This window comes from Arvicanthis niloticus, chromosome 1, assembly GCF_011762505.2.
Source record: "Arvicanthis niloticus isolate mArvNil1 chromosome 1, mArvNil1.pat.X, whole genome shotgun sequence".
Classification (NCBI taxonomy): Eukaryota; Metazoa; Chordata; class Mammalia; order Rodentia; family Muridae; genus Arvicanthis; species Arvicanthis niloticus.
Genome location: NC_047658.1, coordinates 156,448,335 through 156,467,736, shown reverse-complemented (window position 1 = coordinate 156,467,736; position 19,402 = coordinate 156,448,335). Strand labels below are relative to the sequence as shown.

The following is a 19,402-nucleotide window of genomic DNA, read 5'->3' as shown; positions in this document are numbered from 1 at the left end:
ATGTCTTTGTGCACATGTGCTTGTGTGTGTGTGTATGTGTGTGAGAGAGAGAGAGAAAGAGGGAGAGAGAGAGAGAGAGAGAGAGAGAGAGAGATTGATTTGTCTACAGAGACATAAGGTATCTTTCTTTCTATATTGCTTTCTTCCTTACTTTTTGACACTTGGTCTCTCATTAGACCCACAGATTGACAGTTGACCAAACAAGCTCTGAGATCCCCTTGTCCTGCAAGCCCCAGTGCTAAGGTTTACATTATATGGCACTGGGCCTGGTGTTTAGATGCTAGGGAACGAAACTCAGGTCATTGTGCTTCCATGGAAATCACTTTACCTATGAGCCATCTCCCCTGTCTCTTAGGAGAAACTTTATGTGACAAGGTCCAAATGAAGGCCAATGAAGTAAATAAGACTAGACAGAAAGGCCAAGGAATTGAAGAATCAATTATCAGCAGCTGACATGGTAGTCTTCATGGCTGTGTGGGTGACCACTCCCTCTTAGTAGATCTAAAGCAGAGTTGCCTGAAGATTGAGTCTCCCCAGTGTTGTCTTACAAAGGTGGACCTCCACGATGTGGACTCCCACGAGGCCTACTCAGTAATCCTGTCTCATACGCATCCCTCTGTCTTCGGTGAAGTTTCTATTGCCTGTCTTAAGTCACAAATGGCTATATCTACCTCGAATATTTACCTGAGACACTTGTTTTAAAATCTCATTTCCTTTCCCTGCCTGTGGTTGACTGCTGAATGACTCTGAAACCTGAGAAAACATGGAAGTAGAAATGTACAAGGAACAGAAGGAAAAGATTGATCAATCCACTCGAGCTGTCCACAGGACAGACAGATGCATTAGAAAGACTGCTGGCATTTGTATTTATTAGATAAGGGAATTCAAGTAACCACAGTTTACGAGCCTGAGGATATTTGTGTAGCAGCTTGAGTGGAGTGGGGTTTTCTTTCACCCAGGGGATGTTTGGTCTGTGACGTTTCTGAAAGCTCCACTTCGCCTTGCTTGAACACCAGCCATCACGCATGCCACACCGTGCTTCTGGGCATAGATCGAATTTGTAGGTCACACACATTCATAGGGTTTGAACCTTTTGCCTTTTTCTGTGTATTAATCCTTTAAATGTCAGCATTTTAAAGTTGGCCTTTTTGAACAGATATGATACCACTTAAACCTTACTTAATCGAAAATACATTTCTAGTTCAAAGGTTTTGGGTGATTTAGTTTTTGTTTGTTTTGTGGTTTGCCTGAATATGTGGAAAGCTATCAAGACAAGAAGGTGTTAAAGGAAAAAAAAAATCTGGATTTTGCCACTTGAGTCAAAGCAACATCGTTCCTTGAATGTATACACCATCATTGCAAAAGTTCTTTCTTTTAACAGGATTTTTTACATGCTCATTTCATTTTCTTTATATATGAGAAATTCAGAATGATAGAATAACTAAACTAAGATTTAAAGGATTATTCTGTCTTTTACAGCTTAATTTTAATATTTATTTTACAGTTATTTATTTGCAAGGCATTGTATTAACTAGTATGCATGTGGCTTTTATGAGTTACAATGGAAAAATGCTATTATGTCCATTTCATAGGTTTGGTAACTGAGATCAAGAGAAAAGAAATGGTTTATATGAAGTCATATAACTTGTTATTGGTGACTAGGATTCAAAGCTGAATGAACCCTTCATTCTTTAGCCATAGTGATAAGTCTCATATCCAAGAGTAATAAATGGGAAATCCAGAGACAACGGTTTAGATCCCAAAATTGTAGCTTTCTAGCTGCGTTAACCTTCAGTAAATAATGAAGCCTTTCTAGACGCTGTGTTCCTTTATGAAGATAGTGAGCATTGCTTACTGTTCTCTCCACATTAATATCCCACAGAAATGTTTTGATCAAGCAACATAGTGAGATAAACATCTGTGTTCATTGAGAGAAAAAAATGAACAAAACAGAAGTAATGGTCATTATCATAAATAGTTCTAAGTCTCATGTCATATCAGGTATCAGATAATGTACTTTTCATCCTTTCTCCAACGTGGAACTGGAAAGACAATTCCAGGTTCTTGAAGATCTATGTAGTGTTCTTTGACCATGCCAGATCAGACCATTAATAGAGCCTTCTAATTAACTGAATATTACATTGAAATTGGTAAATCAACCACTTAGTATTAGAAGCCTTGAAAAATTGATGCTTGGTGCCCCTTCACCATAGGGAGTTTTCCTAGCAAAGCACTTAATTGTTACAGGGGTGATAATGTAGCAGGAGGATGCTCTCAACCGTAGAGGAAGGTGAGTGAGCCTCAGCCCCCAGGCGAGATCAGCTGAGCATCATCGATCTTCGTCTAATACTGGTCTTTCTTGCAGGGTGATGTGCAGCGGACACTCATCCAAGTGGACTTCGGAGATGGCATTGCAGTGTCTTATGTCAACCTCAGCTCTATGGAGGATGGAATCAAGCATGTATATCAGAATGTGGGCATTTTCCGAGTGACCGTGCAGGTGGACAACAGTCTGGGGTCTGACAGCGCCGTCCTGTACTTACATGTAACTTGTATGTTATTACTGTTGTTGACTTATGCCATCTCTCTTATGTTGTGCCCTTTTGAAAAATCGAATGTAGACTGTTCCATCTAGAGGATGTACAGTAGATGTCTTTAGGAAGGGAAATTGAAAGTAAGAGAACGAGGGAGAGAGAGAGAGAGAGAGAGAGAGAGAGAGAGAGAGAGAGAGAGAGAAACCAAGAAGTAAGATAGACAAAATCTTAGACTTTAGAAACAGCCAAATTGTTCTCAATCCCCCTCCTTTGCCTCTTCCAGTGCCCTCAGAGAAACACAGTCTGCCTTTGCTTTGACTGGTGCTCAGAGCATATTTCCATTTTTCTTGTTCTGTTTTAAACGCAGAAATAGTTGCAATCGATGCAGATGCCAGGTCAGTCATTACAGGTAAAGAATTTCTCCACCATAACATGAGGGGTACTTTATCAAGAATAATCCTCTTTGTCTTTTTCTTTGGGAAAAAAAAAAAAAAAAACAAAGTGTGTCTTACGTTTTGGTTTGTAAGTGACCTGTTACTTGAAAGGAAATAGTCTAGGGGAAAAGATACAGTGGAAACGGTGTAAAAAAATGATATAGTATAAATGTAATGTAAATTCCTATATTAGGAATCAGGTCCAAGACTTCTAAATCTCTTCCCAATGAGTAACCTGAATTTGTGCGTTGCGTGGTGAAATGATAACTTCTAAATTCCAGGAAGTAAGTCACCGTAAGAATTTGTAGATGTGAGGCTTTTCCCAACACTCCTGGAACTTTGCAAAGAAAGTTTATGCTGAAACAGAATGTGCTGTTTTGAATGAGTGGCCTTGTTAACATTCCAGGTTCAAGGACAAGAGGATTAAGTATGGGCATCACCTCCTGCCTCTCCCCTGCACCCAGGCCAAGAGATGGATTGAAAATAGAAAGTCCCAAACAAAGCATCTTTTATAAAAGAGTTGTAGTGGTTCAGCAAGTAGGCCATGGTTGTGAAGGAATGGCCAGCCCTTTGTGTGATTGCTAATAACTCATCTCTGAATCTTACACAGGTCTGAGTGTGCTTTAAAGGAACACATTCCGTTCTCTGGGTCTGAACAAAGTTGGGCACAGTTCCTGTCTGCTTACCCAGTCTTCTTCCATCTGGTTCCATTTTCTTGAGCTCTTACTGTGTATGCTAGCCAGGCTCTGCACTGTCCACACTCCTTGTGTGTATTGCCTCAGTTCTGAAAACCCTTGTGATAGAAATGGTTAAGAACCATTCTTTCCTGTGGTTCATAGAGCGAAAACAAATGATGTAGAGTCAGACACACTCCCTCACACAACCAGGCTCTAGAGTCGCGTACCTGTCTCAGCTCCTGATCACTGGCGTTAGTGTCAGGGATGAGGTTGGCTTGGGGAATCCTTACCAGTAATCCCCTTCTTTCACATAGTTCCTGGGACAATGGGAATGTTTAGGTTCATGACATGTTACGTACGCTCCCATCTATCCTACTGCCTGTAGGATCTAAGGCACAGGACCCTCCACTTAGTATGTTTACAGTAATAAAAATGATGACAGGCTTGGAATAGCTTTAAAATCTTTAAAAGTATATCACAAACAATATCTGTAACAAAGCTTTTTCCCTGTGAAGTAACTATATTCATTAAGAATGGCAGTGTATCTAGCCAGCCTTACTGCTTCTGATTCTCAGGTTGTGAGAGTCCTTTGCTGCAAGCCTATTCTGTCTGGGAACTGCAGCTTTATACCATGTCTCACAAACTTCAAATACATCTTCCATACTCCAGTCAGCTGTCCGTGTGACTTTAAAATTCAGTCACAGCTTCCTTTTCACAGTTCGCAAGATCTCCAATCTAGTCTTGGGACTCAACCTTTTCATATTGTGTAGATGCTTCCGTGTTTACTGTCTTGTTCTTCTCAACCAAGGCACTCAGCGCCTCTCTGCAGGATCCAAGGCTTACCAAATCCTGGGGAGGGATGTAGAGCTTACCTCTATTCAAGAAATTTTGGATTGCTAATGCCTTTAGTTTTAAAAGAAAGGAGAATTTTGTTCATACACAAGTTTTTCTTTTTTTTAACAATGGAATGTTTATGTTCTGACTTAGTCTTTTAGACTCATGTTTGTTGAATGGTTGGGTAAGCATTCCTTACATACTGTATCACTTTCTAAACCTGGCCTTGGGGAACAAGAATTAGCTATTTTATGCTGATTGTTTCAAAGCAGGATATGTTTTAAATAGTTAGCTTGAATGTAGTTAAATCCCACTTCATTAATCTCATCTCGGCAGGGGCTCTCAAGCTTCTCTCCTAAAGGAACCATGTCCTGGTTCACACACACACACACACAAACTCGCTTGGCTCATCTTTTCTTATACACTGGAATAGACAACACACGGGGCAGAAGCCCCTTCTCTCAGATGCAGAAAACAATGATTGGAGAACTTGCAGCTTGAAATGACTTTACCCTAGAGTCATACTCTCAAGCATCTTAAACTCCTGGGGGATCAGGACTGGTTTTGTGTGCTTAAGGTTCAGGATATGCAGGTAAAAGATGGGCTGGTATTGTGGATGGAACACAAAGGAATTGACAATCACACTGTGATTATATTAGTTACTTTCTGTCAGCTCTGTGACAAAAGAAAGAGGTTTATTTTAGCTCATGATTGAGGGCACAGTCCATCATTGTGAAGGAGGTTTGACAGGAGGGCTATGACACAGCAGGTAACATTGAGTCCATAGTCTGGATGCAGATTGTCATGAAAGCTCGTGCTTGACTCTCTCTCTCTCTCTCTCTCTCTCTCTCTGTATGTGTGTGTGTGTGAACAGATTTATTTATTTTATTTATGAGCACACTTTAGCTGTCTTCAGAAACACCAGAAGAGGGCATCGGATTCCATTACAAATACTTGTGAGCAACATGGCGTTGCTGGGAACTGAACTCAGGACCTCTGGAAGAGCAGTCAGTGCTCTTAACTGCTGAGCCACCTCTCCAGCCCCTTTCTGCCTCTTTGTATGTGGTCTAGGACCTGAGCCTATGGAAAGGTGTTGCCTACACTCAGGGTGGGTCTTTCTACCTCAGTTATTCCAACCAAGAAGCTCCCTTGTTGGTTATAAGTTTTGAGAACTGCTCACTCACACTGACCGTTATTTAAGTTGCTAGGAACACCTGGTACTTGGTGGACCTTAGGTAGGTTTGAACCTTGGGGGATTCTGGATCAGGTCAAGTTGACAATCAGGATAACCATTACAGTGATTGAGCACAGATTCCTGGTTTCATGAGTCACTCCTCTCTAAGCCTAAATTCTTTCCTCCGTCAGGAGATGCACATTTTGTACCCAATGATTCTATCAAGCAAATACGTGACATTCTGGCACGTAATCAGATTTGATTTTTTTTCCCTCATGACAGAGTGCAGATGTGTTTGGCCTTGGAGAGCTATGAGCTAGCTGAGAATTAGCTGCAATTCTTACCTGTCAGGCTTCTCCTCTTCCTGCCTCCCCATTCTCCTAAGGCTCCCCCAGGAATCCTATTGCTTGCTTGAATACACATTCCCTGCATTCACCAGAAAAGAAAGGTGATTTGATTCCAAATCAAAGGTTTCTCAATGTGAGTTTGCAAAGGTCATCAGAAACAAATGGAACCGATGTAGCTTTGCCAGGAGTGAGCATGCATCTCTCGCGGGCGCCAGAGTAATTTAGTGAAGCCTGACAGTTGGAAATTCCTTGGGGGATAGTATTCACTGTGCTCTGCTACTTTGCAAACTAATGAGACACTTGGTGCAGACTTTCAGGCCTGCAAGTGGATGGGGCAGAAAATTTAGAGGGCAAGAGGATTTCAGCTCAGAAAACTACCTCACCGTGGTCATCTTTCAGGGATGAGAGCCACTGAAGTGTCCACAAACCTATGGGATAAAAGGCAAATGCCAACAAATGGACTGTTTTTTTTTTTTTTTTTTTTTTTTTTTTTTTTTATGCACCATGAATCCATCTCTTTCTCTTGCCACACATAGCGAATGTGCCTGTCTTTATGGCTCCATTCTCTGACGTGTGTGACTTGAAAATTCACTAGATTTTGCAACTAGGGGGACAGTGGTTATGTTGGCATGGAAACAGCAGATCAGAGTCATATGAAGTATTGTTTACAAAGTCACCTGCCTAAGAGGTGAAAGACATAAATATAGTGATCTGAGGTCTATTTCAGACTTAGTGAATTATCATATCTGGAAACAGGACATCGTAATATCCTTCAAACACACTGAAGTCTAGACTCCTGCTTTTAGATCTTTTTCCTTATCGTTTGGATAGTATTTACTTCTAGTGGATTTAAAAAAAAATTTTTTTTTAGCCTTTAAACAAATAGCAGTGTAATATATTTGCATGATTTAACTCGATTATACATGTCTCTAGAACATAAATCTAAGAAGTAGGCAACAGTCGTCAATAAACACACATACACACACACAATGTTTATTCTCATAGACTTCAGCTATTTATGCATTCTAGAAAGTCTAATCAACAGAAAACAAGTTATTCAAGAAATTCGCTAGTTCTTTCAGTAATATGAGGTGATGCAGCGCCACCTGCTGTCCATTTTATGTATCACAAGTATCTGTGTGGTGGAGCCGAATCTGCCTGCTCGCTCAGCAGAGCTGGTGATACTCAGAGCAAGGAATTTCACTTCCTGCCCATGACACAAATCAGGCTGTGGGCAACAGGAAACAGGTGGTTTACATCAATAGAAAGTAAATGAATATGAGAAGCCATAGAGAGTTGTGCTAGGAATGTCATACCTGTTTCTAGGCACACACACATGCATACACACACACACACACACACACACACACACACACACACGCACGCACGCACGCACGCACGCACGCACGCACGCGCGAACACACACACATACACACACACACACCACGTGCTAAGGTAAAGCTACAAAGCACATGCGCACCTGCATCAGAGCCTACAAACAGAATGCACTGAGCCATCAGCACATCTTGGATGTTCTTGGCAGCATTCCCGTTTACCATCTTTCACACTTCCGGTCTCCTGTCAGCATGGCAGGCACGCATCCTCCGGGCATGTTCACTGCCTCTTCTCACCCTCGAACACTCCCAACAGATACTTGGTAGAATCACTCACTTTATTCATTCCTGTCTGATGCCATTTCTGAGAAGCTCTCCACGAGCATTCCACCAACAGCCGCTCTTTCTTTCCTAACTCCACTTTGTATGCGCACTGCCTTCTTTCTTCAGAACTACCCCAGCTCCACCATGTGTCAGGTGTTCTGAGCACCTATGATCACACCCAGTGCCTGGCAACACTCAAAACTATTGAGCTTGGCCACAGTTCAGTAATGATTCCACTTCATCTTTGCCACAATGACACATAGACATTTTCTTTATTCTGATGTTCTGACTCAGGAAAATACAAACTGAATGTTCATCTATGAGATAAGAGAAACCGAATTCCTTTGGGATGATCTGAGATTTCTAGAATAGATGCCTAGTTCTTATTTTCTTTTTGAATTGATCTCTCTCTCTCTCTCCCTCTCTCCGTGTGTGTGTGTGTGTGTGTGTGTGTGTGTGTGTGTGTGCCTTTGAAAGGTGAGTATGGGATGTCACTGCACATGTGTAAAAGTCAGAGGACAACTTTGTGGAGCCCTCTCTCTTTCCCACCTGTACTTGGGTTCCAAGGACCTAACTCTGTTCACTGGGCTTGCATCATTGACCTCGTTCACCAGCCTCTTGTCTTCTGAATCATTTATCTGAGACCAGATGAATCTTTCCTAGAAAGGTCCGTAAACAAAATGCCCTGGGAAGATCAAAGCATAACACACAGGGGAAAACTATGTGGTTAGGAGAATCCAGGAGCTACTTAATAAGTGAACACAAGAGCTGAGTGGATTTCCTGATACCTGGAACCTACTTACATGATACTCACTTTCCACTTGTGTGCATCTCAGTTCTAGGCAAGCCTAAGTCAATCCCAAGTACCAGTGTACCACATGCTAGCCTGAGCTGATGGCTTTTCTGTTGTTTGTAGACACAACCACACTTATATGTGTCCATAGCTTTAACACTCTAGTTCCTGAGAATAATCACTGATGAAGAACTGATGCCTTTATCTATCTCCATCTCTGACATGCAGTTCAAGACACCCCAGATCCTGGTTTATCTCTGAAAACAGAGCCTTATAAAAAGAAATTGTGGAATCTTATCTTTAATGGTTGGTGTTTGGACTTCATAAATTACTTAGCATTGACCTTTTCCACACTCATGACTTAGACCCGGTAGATAGATCAGAGAATTGAGTTGTAATATATAGTTGTTCATAACATGCAGTTTTCTCCGAGTAGGGGTTTCCAGGCTGAATGTGTCCTCTCAGAGCAGACAAGGTACAGATGCAGAAGCCCTTCCCCTCTCTATGGCGACTCTTTCATTGTTTTTAGAACAAAATCTAAAATGTGCTGTTTACCAAACGATGATTCAGGAACTAGATGTTGTGACAAAAGCCTGCTAGGCTCAGAGAGGCAGAGAAAGCACCCAGCTGACCTTCCTACTCCACTGAAGCCCAGAATGAAAAAGTTTCTCCTCTTCTTCCTCCTCCTCCTCTTTTCCTCTTCCTCCTTTTCCTCTCCCCCCTCCTTTTCCTTCTCCATGCTATCTTACATACCCTTCAATACAATGTATCCTTATAATTTCTACGTTTACTCCCTGTCACCTGGTTGCTTGCTCCATCTCTTAATCTATAGTTGACTTTATTTAGTTCTTGTTTACAGAAAGCTCCTGGGTTAAAGGTGTGTGCTAGAGCTGAGCCCCACCATAACAAGGATTTTCCTGTTCGCAGTCTTGGTGTTCACAGGGTGACCAAATATGCTGCAACCCTCTTTCTCTTTGGTCTCAGGTCCCCTGGAGCATGTACACCTGTCCCTTCCTTTTGTCACAACAAAGAACAAAGAGGTCAACGCAACGGCAGTGCTTTGGCCCAGCCAAGTGGGCACGCTCACTTACGTGTGGTGGTATGGGAACAACACAGAGGTGAGTTGGCTGTCCACATGGTGGCTGCTGATAGAGGCACAACTCGTGCTTGAGGGAGCCAACAAAGCAAGATAGCTTAGGGCTTGAGTCCGAGTGTAGCCCGAGCTACCAAGACAGCAAGCCATATGTGATCAGGAACCCCATCCAGTTCATCCTTTTCTCTTCCCTCCATCTATCTTTCCTAGCCCCTCCCCTTCACCTGTAGCTCCTTCTCCTCTTATGTCATCTAGATAAGCTTTCACTGCTTACCCTCAGCTGAGGCACTAGAGATGTTGCTCAAAGATTATAGTGGAAATTCTCCAGCCATGTCTCGATACCCCCAACTTTCTTACCTCAAGGTCAGGACCGGGGGGGGGTATTATTTATCTGAAAGTTATCATGACAAAATACAAGAAATACAGTTCTTTGGCTTGTTTTTCTCCACCTTAAAAAGCAAGACCAGTTGTTCCACAGAGAGCTGATACACCATGTCTGACATGGTATTAGTGTTTTAACTACCAAATAGTGTGAACCTTGACTTTAAAACTAATTAAGAAGGACAGACAAGTATTTATGAGGATTAACCACGGGAGGTCAGTAGGCTACCTTTTTGCTTCTAGGACATGAGTGTCCGGTTGTATTTAAAGTACCACTTCTCCAACACATTTTTTTTTTTTTTTTTTTTTTTTACGTTAGAGTCCTCAAGCACAATCCAATTAGAGATTGTTTCTGTAGCAGCAACTTCCGCAAAACTGTTGATAGTGCCACTAATAGTGTCACATCATGAAGATCACTTTTGTCTCACTAGTGTCTATTTCTGTGTCTGGGAGTACTCTGTTTCAACATAATGCTCTAGAAATAGTTTATCCTGTAGACGACTTTTAGAAAGCTTAGAAATTCTCAGTGTATGTTGGTAGTTTTGAAGCTTATGTTCTTCAATTATCCACATGATTCATTGGATTAAAAGTTCTGCTGGGTAGGAGATGATGCAAGTATCTGTATATCTATGTATCTGTATCTACATCTATGTCTATATGCTCAGCCAGCCATATGTGCTCAGTAGTTTTGTCTGGTTCATCCTTTTCCCTTGTGCATGCAAATATATATGGCAAAGCCTATCAGACATATTGATTTCCCCAGTCCTGACTCAGGATGATACCAGAAGACAGGGATTAATTTCCTGGAAAGATGCAGAATCAGTTAAGGTTATTTCTGCAATAGCCTTCACTTGGACTGCTGGTGCAGAAGAATCAGCTACACAGTTTACTGAGGCAGACTAGGATGAGCCTGCTTCCGTTCGGCTCACGGGAAATGTGGTGACACTCAGAGATGGGCTCCTTCAACAGTCATCCTGACTTTCTCTTCTGCCTATTGTCCTTGGTTCTTTTAGCCCCTGATCACCTTGGAGGGGAGCATATCGTTTAAGTTTACTTCTGAAGGGATGAATACGATCACAGTACAGGTCTCCGCTGGGAATGCCATACTGCAAGACACAAAGACCATTGCGGTATATGGTGAGTGCCTGTCACTGCTGATGCGCTTCTGTCCTCATTCTCAAATAACGCCCTTAGTCCTATGATGCTAGTGACTCTCCAGGATTAAAGATGGCAGTGCCTGAGAAGGGCTACAATGGTCTGAGCTCTCCTTTAGAGAATGTTATTTACTAGACAAGCAGTGGTCATGGTACCCTGGATGTTTCTGGTGCCTGAAGAGAGACTCTTACCTCAGTCACCTTGGGTAGACTGGACTGGGCTTCATCAGGAGTCAGGCTAACTCATTACAGTTAGCATATTTTTTCCTGGTATTTGAGTAGTTTAAAACCATTTATTAGAGAAAAAATAGCTAATTCGGAGAGATCTTGCTTTTAGATTCCATTAAAAAAAAAAACAAAACACTTCCATTATCCCAAGTACTTTTAAAACTTCTTTCACAAATCTGTACTTAAAACAACAAAAGAAAATGCTCTGAACCATCAACAATCGCGAATCCTCCACTAAACTAAAAGCCATAGAGAGTTCACAGTCACCAGGGGCCAGGAGCAGACGATGTCAAGTAGAAAAATAGACACACAATACGGTTTTGTAATGCATGGGGAAATAGAATATATTTCAAGTGTTAGATGAGAGAAAGTTTACTGAAATGGAAAGGTAGGTTTATTGCTTGAAAATGAGATATAGAAACAGTTTTTACAGATTGATCCCACTTTGGTAATATATTATTTTCTATACCAAAAGCTAATCAATTTGATATGAACTAAGTATCACCAGCAGATGGTAAAGACAGGGATGTTTATTATTAATATAGAAGTGTTACATATGCATCATGGGAAATTAAAATTAAAAAAAAATAAGATTTTAAAACTAGATACAGAATGTATTTGCTAGAGAAGGAGAAAGAATGTGTTGCCAGGGAGAAAAGGGACGGGGAGAAAATAGATATTTTTTGGAGGGGTCTCAGCAAGACCGGGATGGATACAAGTTTATTCTAAGCAATCAGACTTTCCATACACTTATCAAAACATAAAACAACTGAAGTTGCAAGCTAGACAAGGCATATAAAATTAATATCTAGGACTAATTGTGGCGTCAAACTTTAACATGCTTTGCTGACTTCTGAGGGACACAGATACACAGGAGGCCTGAATGCTTCACTGCCTAAGGGAGTGCCTCAGTTTCTCAGGAACTGAATTGCCCACAGTGCCTTGGGAGCTGTGGACTCAAACCTCTAAAACCCCTGATGCATGCTTTTCAAGGTAGTTCAACCAGGCCGGTGTCATCCTTTCCTGCAGAGGCCTTCCACAAGGAAACCAACCTTCCACTGTACCTGAGACCCTCAATCAGAAACTTCAGCTGCTGCCTCCGTACAGCTTCTCTATTTGATTTCTGCTGGCTGCTGGAAGTGTCCGATTTGATGATAGTCCATTCTCTATTTGATGCATTCTATTTGTCTTTTTTTTTATTGGATATTTTATTTATTTACATTTCAGATGCCAGCCCCTTTTCCCATTTCCCCTCCCTAGAAAACCCCTATCCCAGAGGGCTAATATCCAAAATATACAAAAATAATAATAAAGAAATTAGATTCTAGACAATCAAATAACCCTATTAAAAATGGGGTACGGAACTCAACAAAGAATTGTCAACGGAGGAATTTCGAATGGCTGAGAAGCACCTAAAGAAATGTTCAACATCTTTAGTCATCAGGGAAATTCAAATCAAAGCAACCCTGAGATTTCACCTCACACCAGTCAGAATGGCTAAGATCAAAAGTTCAGATGACAGCAGATGTTGTCGAGGATGTGGAAAAAGAGGAACACTCCTCCACTGTAGGTGGGATTGTAAACTGGTACAACTACTCTAGAAATCAGTCTGGTGGTTCCTCAGAAAATTGGACATAGTATTGCCTGAGGATCCAGTGATACCACTCCTGGACATATACCCAAAAAGATGCTTCAACATATAACAAGGACACATGCTCTACTATGTTCATAGCAGCCTTATTAATAATAGCCAGAAGCTGGAAAGAACCCAGATGTCCTTCAACAGAGGAGTGGATACAGAAAATGTGGTACATTTACACAATGGAGTACTACTCAGCTATTCAAAACTATTAATTTATAAAAGAAAATGGATTCTTTTCTTTTTCCAGATATCAATTTAACCCAGTTCTAGAATCAATTGATTCCAATAATATAATATAGGTCTAGATTGTCCTTTGGGACTAAGGCTTATTTTTCATAATATAATAATGTAATATAGGTCTAGATTGTCCTTTGGGACTAAGGCTTATTTTTCAATTCTTTGTTGGGCCAACTTGACCTTCAAAACCAAAGAACAATTTGTGAGCAACTTTGAATGTGTCTGAAGACAAAAAGGCCTAAGGATGTTGTTCTAGAAACAGTGTTACATCTATTAGTGTTGTTTCTCCCTCCCAACTAAAGAGGTTTGGTCAGCTCAGACAGCAAGAAGAAGTCAACCCGGATGCAAGAGACCCCCACCCAGAAGGTTACAGCATGACATGCATAGAGGCAGAGAGGGCCGTGGATTCAACTTCTTTACCTAGGTGATTTCTGCATGCTGTCATTCTGTTTAATCTTCACAAAAACCCTGTACCCAGTAATTAATGACTTCAAAGCCAGCCCTGGGCCCCTGGTCTGATACTGCCCTCCATATTAGTGTCTTTTCTGTTTCTGTGGCCAAAACTCTGACAGAAACAGGGTTTTTGTTGTTGTTGTTTTATTTTTTGGTTCACGTTTCCAGAGGGATAGACATCATGGCAGGTCAGATGTGGCCGCATGCGGGGTAGCTGCTGGATAATCTCACATCTATATTTAGGAAGCAGAGCAGAGAGCACAAGAAGGAAGGCCAGGTTATAAGACCCCAAACCCACATGCAATAGCATATCTCCTGCAGCAAGTTTCCTTCTAAATGCTTCATGGCCCCTATAAACAGTGCTACTAGTTGAAGACTAAGTGTTTAAAACCACAAATAATTGTACGACATTCCACATCCAAACCACAATACCCTAAATAACTAGACTGGTTGCCCATAGATTATTTATTCTGGATGGATTCCTCTCCCTCACAAATATCACAAGTTCCAACAGTGGATACTGAGCCATGAACAGTTGTCCCTGTGGTCAGGTGTGTAGATGGCCTTCTTCTATGAATCACAGAGAGTATCATAAATCTAGAAGGTCTTGATGGTGTTCTTATCCAAGCCATCATTTACTGCAAGGAAATTGTGGATAGACATGGGAAATGACTGGCTTTAAAATCATTCTGCTACTTTGTGACAGTTCCATTAATAACAACGGTGGCCATGACACAGACTAACGTTAATGAAGCCCATTTTAATCACCAGCAGCTGTCCCAAGCACTTTAGATATATGAACTGCCTTATTAAATCCTGCAAACTGAGTACAGAGAGAAGGGGGGGAAATCTATAATTATTGCTGCTTTACAAATGACAAAACATGTCGTAAGTACAATGAAGAGGCAGAGCCTAAGAACTCTGTGTCCAGAAGGGTCATTTCCACACCAACATTCTCCTTGTTATGCTTAGTGCGCTTACCCGCAAATGTCTTTCAGGGCATCTTATAAACGGCCACCCTACATACAGCGGGCGATTATCTTTTTCTTCATTAAAAGTGTTAATAGAACAGATGGTCTGCTGTAAGTATTCTCATTCATTTTCAGTCAGATGAATTATCCAGAGAGTCACACACATGGTTTGAAATGTTTTGTTTGTTTGTTTGGGGAGTTATGGGATTGAACCTGGGATGCCATACCTATGAGGCAAGTGTTATATCACAGAATAATTACATCTGCCTTGTAATTTGAAAGTTTTAATGAATTATGACTTATTAAATAAAAATTATACTGGCTGGAGTTAATAGGAAGCTTTAAACTCAACTGATAAAAAAAATGGAAGAGTGGTTCCTAAGTCCTCGAGTTAGCTGGCAGAAGAGTATTGGGGAGCCATAGGAACATGTGGGGTCATGAGTGTGGTTAAGCCACCTGAAGCAACTACTGTCCCCTAGGGAAGTTAGTCTCTCTTCCCACAGAAGACGCTTTTCGTGGTTATCAATGGAGTATCTCACCCATGGTCCTTGGAAATCACATTTTTAAGTTGTCTGGGATTTAGTTCTTAAAGGGATGGAGAGCTAATCAACAGCTGGGAGTTTTCTAGAGTACCCTGAGAAAAGAGAGGGCAGCAGCTGCACCCCGAACATGCCCACACAGAACTTTGTAAAATAGAAAGTAAAGGCCATCATGCCAGACAGCAGGAGGCAAACTGTTGAGGAGTGATGGAGAAAGGCTGGTTTACCATAGGGCACCATGAAGACTGAGAGGAAGGACGGCTAGCTTATCTTATTTCTCTTCATATGCTCCAAGCTCAGGTCTGCCTTTTACAAAATGGCAAGTGTGTCAAATTCATCTCCTTCAAGAACTGATAAATAAAAAGGCCATTTAACTGGCATTCTTTTCTTTTCCAACCCTACTGCTTATATTTGCATATATACTTAGGAAGAACATTTCTAGGACATTCTATCTTCACCTCATGCAGGTTCAGACATTAAATGATAATGAGGAAGCCACACCATTTGTGTCCTCTCTCTAGGCTAGACACTCTCTTCTATATATGACATCACCTCCCCTTGATGGGAGGTGTAAGGAGAAAGTGAGAATGACATAAGCTTCTGCCTTGAGAGCAGTGTTAGATAGAGCTCAGTGGGTGACTCGTAGGTCCTGCCATTTATCACACTGTTAATTTATATGCTTGTAATTGTTCTCCACCAGAAAGGACTTAGGAATATTCGCAGGGCTGACCAGTGACTCACAAAATGTATCTCTGGAGCAAAACCACTGTCACGAGTACATAGTTTCTCATCTAAGAGTCCTCAAGCATGTGTTTGATGACTTCTAACATTGTTAGGAAATGCACCAGTGTGGGTTTTTAAGTCTCCTGGATGTATAATTGGCTTCATTGTTGTCACTTAGCCGCCACTGAAGCACAAGGACATGCTTGAAACAAGAATTGATTGTCAAATAAGTAAATGCATAAATAATGAAGCCTGCAAGGAAATGGAATCAAGTACACATTGAATAAATAACTACAATTTTCATGGTACAGACATGACCCTTAAAAACCTACAGTTACTAAGAACCGTCCTAAGGCAAAAAGCACAGAGCCTCTATCCTCAAAGATGTTATTTAACATATATACATGTATACATATATATGTGTGTGTATTGATGAAAGATTATATATATATATATATATATATATATATATATATATATATATATTTCCAGTAAGTATAAAGAAGACAAGACAAGACATATCTGATGGTGAAGGAGTCAACAGTGGAATGTTCTCTATGGTTGTATGGTTAGAACAGCCTCTCCAATGAGAGTCTGAGGGAAAGAGCCAGGCATGTTGCAGTGTGGGAAAGTAGAAGCATCGGCTATGGAAAGTGGAGCCACGATGGAGGAGCAATGGGAAGGACGGGCCCCCATCAGAACATGGTGTGCAAGCAGGAAACACTGAAGAACATGAAGGAGCAGAGGGAGGCTATACCATGGATACTGGATGAAAAAGACTGTCATAAGAAAATACATTTACTCTAAGTGCAGTGTGGAGCACCTGGCGTATTTGGCAAGAGGTTACTGTGATCTTCAAGTTCTGTGTGCCAAAAACTATGAGGTAGAGGTGTTGAGGATATAAAAATATACCCTGACACCGTGATCTGAAGCTTGTGACAACCTTGGGTCTTAGCTTCACTTTCTGGGGACAGATGGCAGCTAATGACTAAAGCTGACCCTTTCTTGGGACACGGGGGTTCCTCTGCCCCACATGCCTTGTCCCACATGCCTTGATCTAAATGTACTTCATACCCCCTCTAAGCCCCTCTCCACTTCATCCCAGAAAATACCTCTGTAAGATTATTATTAGTTGCATCACCATAACACTTCCTGGAGAATCAAGACTAACTCAGGGCCTGCAGAGGAACCTAAATTATCCCTGACGTTAGGAATGTGAAATGCCATCCTATGAAACATATGCGCAAAAACACTGCTAACAGCAGAATAATTCTATCAATGAATAAAACTATGTGATATCTTGATTACTATATATTCATAAAATGGTAAGAGCATATGCTCAAAACAGTGGTATCATCAAAAATGTAATTAAAACATCAGTGGTGGGGAAGAATGGTTAGTCAGGAAAAATTTTAAATAGCTTCCAAAGACTTTTGTAGGTAGGTACTGGGATGAATGAGCACTCCAGTTAGAGGAACAGGGTACACATATGTTCTGGCATCATACCAATGTCATGTATACAGGGCCCTCATATCAATTAATGTCCAGGATCTCAGAGCCTAGAGCTGGGGGTAATAGGCAAAGGTTGCCGAGCTTCGTATGGGCCAGAGTCTGAAACTTCAGTTGAGCAAAGGAAGAGCTAACAGAGGCAGGATAGTTTGTTTGCCTTCTAGAAGGGTCACTATGGTGAGTATGTAAGGTGATGTTTGTTTAGACTGCATTGTAGAGCTATTTAACTTGTAATAATGAACTTCCTGTTACATCCACAGAGGAATTTCGGTCTCTTCGCTTGGCTTTTTCTCCAAACTTGGATGACTACAACCCTGACATCCCGGAGTGGAGGAGGGACATCAGCCGAGTAATCAAAAAGTCTCTGGTGGAAGTGAGTGCAAACAGTACCTTCTCTCCACCAGCACAATCCTATGTTTTTGAATAACTTCATGGAGAACAGAGACCCTTAGCAAGGGAAGAAGACAGAGCTGGAGCCCAAAGGAAATACAGTAGTCAATTTAATATGTTAACATTTGTGATCCATATATGCATGCCTGTCTTCATTGTTGTCTTCAATGTTCATGACTTGGACATTAGTATGGGAAAAATCAGTGACCACAAATTAGTATGGGAAAAATCAGTGACCACATAGTAAGCAAAGAGAACCCTGCCCAAGTGTCTTCAGTGTAAGTATAATTAGTAAGAGAAGCCCAGGGTCCAGATCCACATCGGTCAGCACACAGCTGCAAGAGCATGTAGTACACAGTGCCTAGCTAAATTTCTCTCTCTTCTTTTTGAAAAATACCTTTATTCCTTTCCAGTCCCAAGAGAATGTAATTAGTACCCTTATTGTGTAGAAAAAGCAACCGGGTAACTCTCCTAGACTCTGATGAGCAATAGGTGACAAAGCTACAAACCTAAGTTGAATGCCAGGATTCTCATGCCGGGGATCTTACAATGCAACCACAGCCCAAGCTCCCTAAGCTTTCCAGAGAAGTCACAAAATGATGTGGTTTACTCCTCAGTGGGCACTTAACTTGTAAGCCAAGGATGTCCATTCTATCCCTTCATCCCTGCAGTACTCAGGTCTCTGCTCCTAAGTCACCACTCCTCACACTCCTCTGTGACTTCCACATTTGCTGGTGCCTTCCACCTGACTGACACTTCACCTGCCATCTTTCTCTACCACAGGACTCACCCAGGCTCTTTGTCTCCCTCTCAGGCCACAGGGATTCCCAGCCAGCACATCCTGGTGGCAGTGTTACCTGGCTTACCCACTGCTGCTGAGCTCTTTGTGTTGCCCTATCAAGATGGAACCAGAGAAAACAAGAGATCACCAGAGGACCTGGAGCAGGTAAGTTTCCTGAAAGACATGTCTAATTTCTCTCACCCATAAGCAATCTAGCCACCATAATAGCTCTTGGCGGATCAGTAGCATACCATCAACCCTGACATAAGAATCAAGGGACAGTTTCATCTTGAGAGCTGAGACCAGGTGACTTCTTCAGAGGCCATGCCACTTAGAATGTGGTACACATTCAGTGAGGTCTGCGTTTTAGTGAAGAGACCATAGGTGAAGATATCTAAGCCAGATTTCTTGCTTTGTCACTGCTATTATGGTTCTATCATACAAATGTAGCAATCAAAGACAGAAAAAAAATAATTAAATTCACTGGGATCCCATAGGTAATTTTGTCAACTAAAAAAATAGCATAAGAAAGCATTTTGCTAGCTGGGAGAGTAGATGTTCAATAAATTTATAACAGTTGTGTTTGCGGTTGTTTTATGATAGAAAGAGATGTGGAAATAAGGAAACTAAGACTGGAGTAGTGAAAGACATTTTTGGAAGACAAAATGCTGATTCTGAGGAAGTAAGATGGTTTGTGAATTGACTTTCAGAAAGTATAGAAGCAAACAGGAAAGAAATGGAAGATTGTGTGGTGAGAACACGGCTGGAATCAGTACGTTGTTTAGAGCAGAAAAGGAACTCCTGTCATTTCAGTGGAAAGCAAGATACCAGGCTAGAGGTTATAACACGA

General features: G+C 41.4%; 1 protein-coding gene across 6 annotated transcripts in view; it reads left to right on the top strand.

Moving 5' to 3' along the window:
• Positions 1-19,402, top strand: part of Sorcs1 (sortilin related VPS10 domain containing receptor 1) — a 503,533-nt gene that overhangs the window by 454,853 nt on the left and 29,278 nt on the right. For all 6 annotated transcript variants that reach the window (XM_034507532.2, XM_076924054.1, XM_076924083.1 and 3 more), the window contains exons 19-23: positions 2,366-2,552; positions 9,436-9,569; positions 10,939-11,062; positions 17,642-17,754; positions 18,586-18,717. In XM_034507532.2, the coding sequence (XP_034363423.1) occupies positions 2,366-2,552; positions 9,436-9,569; positions 10,939-11,062; positions 17,642-17,754; positions 18,586-18,717 (690 nt within the window). The remainder of the gene's footprint in view (positions 1-2,365; positions 2,553-9,435; positions 9,570-10,938; positions 11,063-17,641; positions 17,755-18,585; positions 18,718-19,402) is intronic.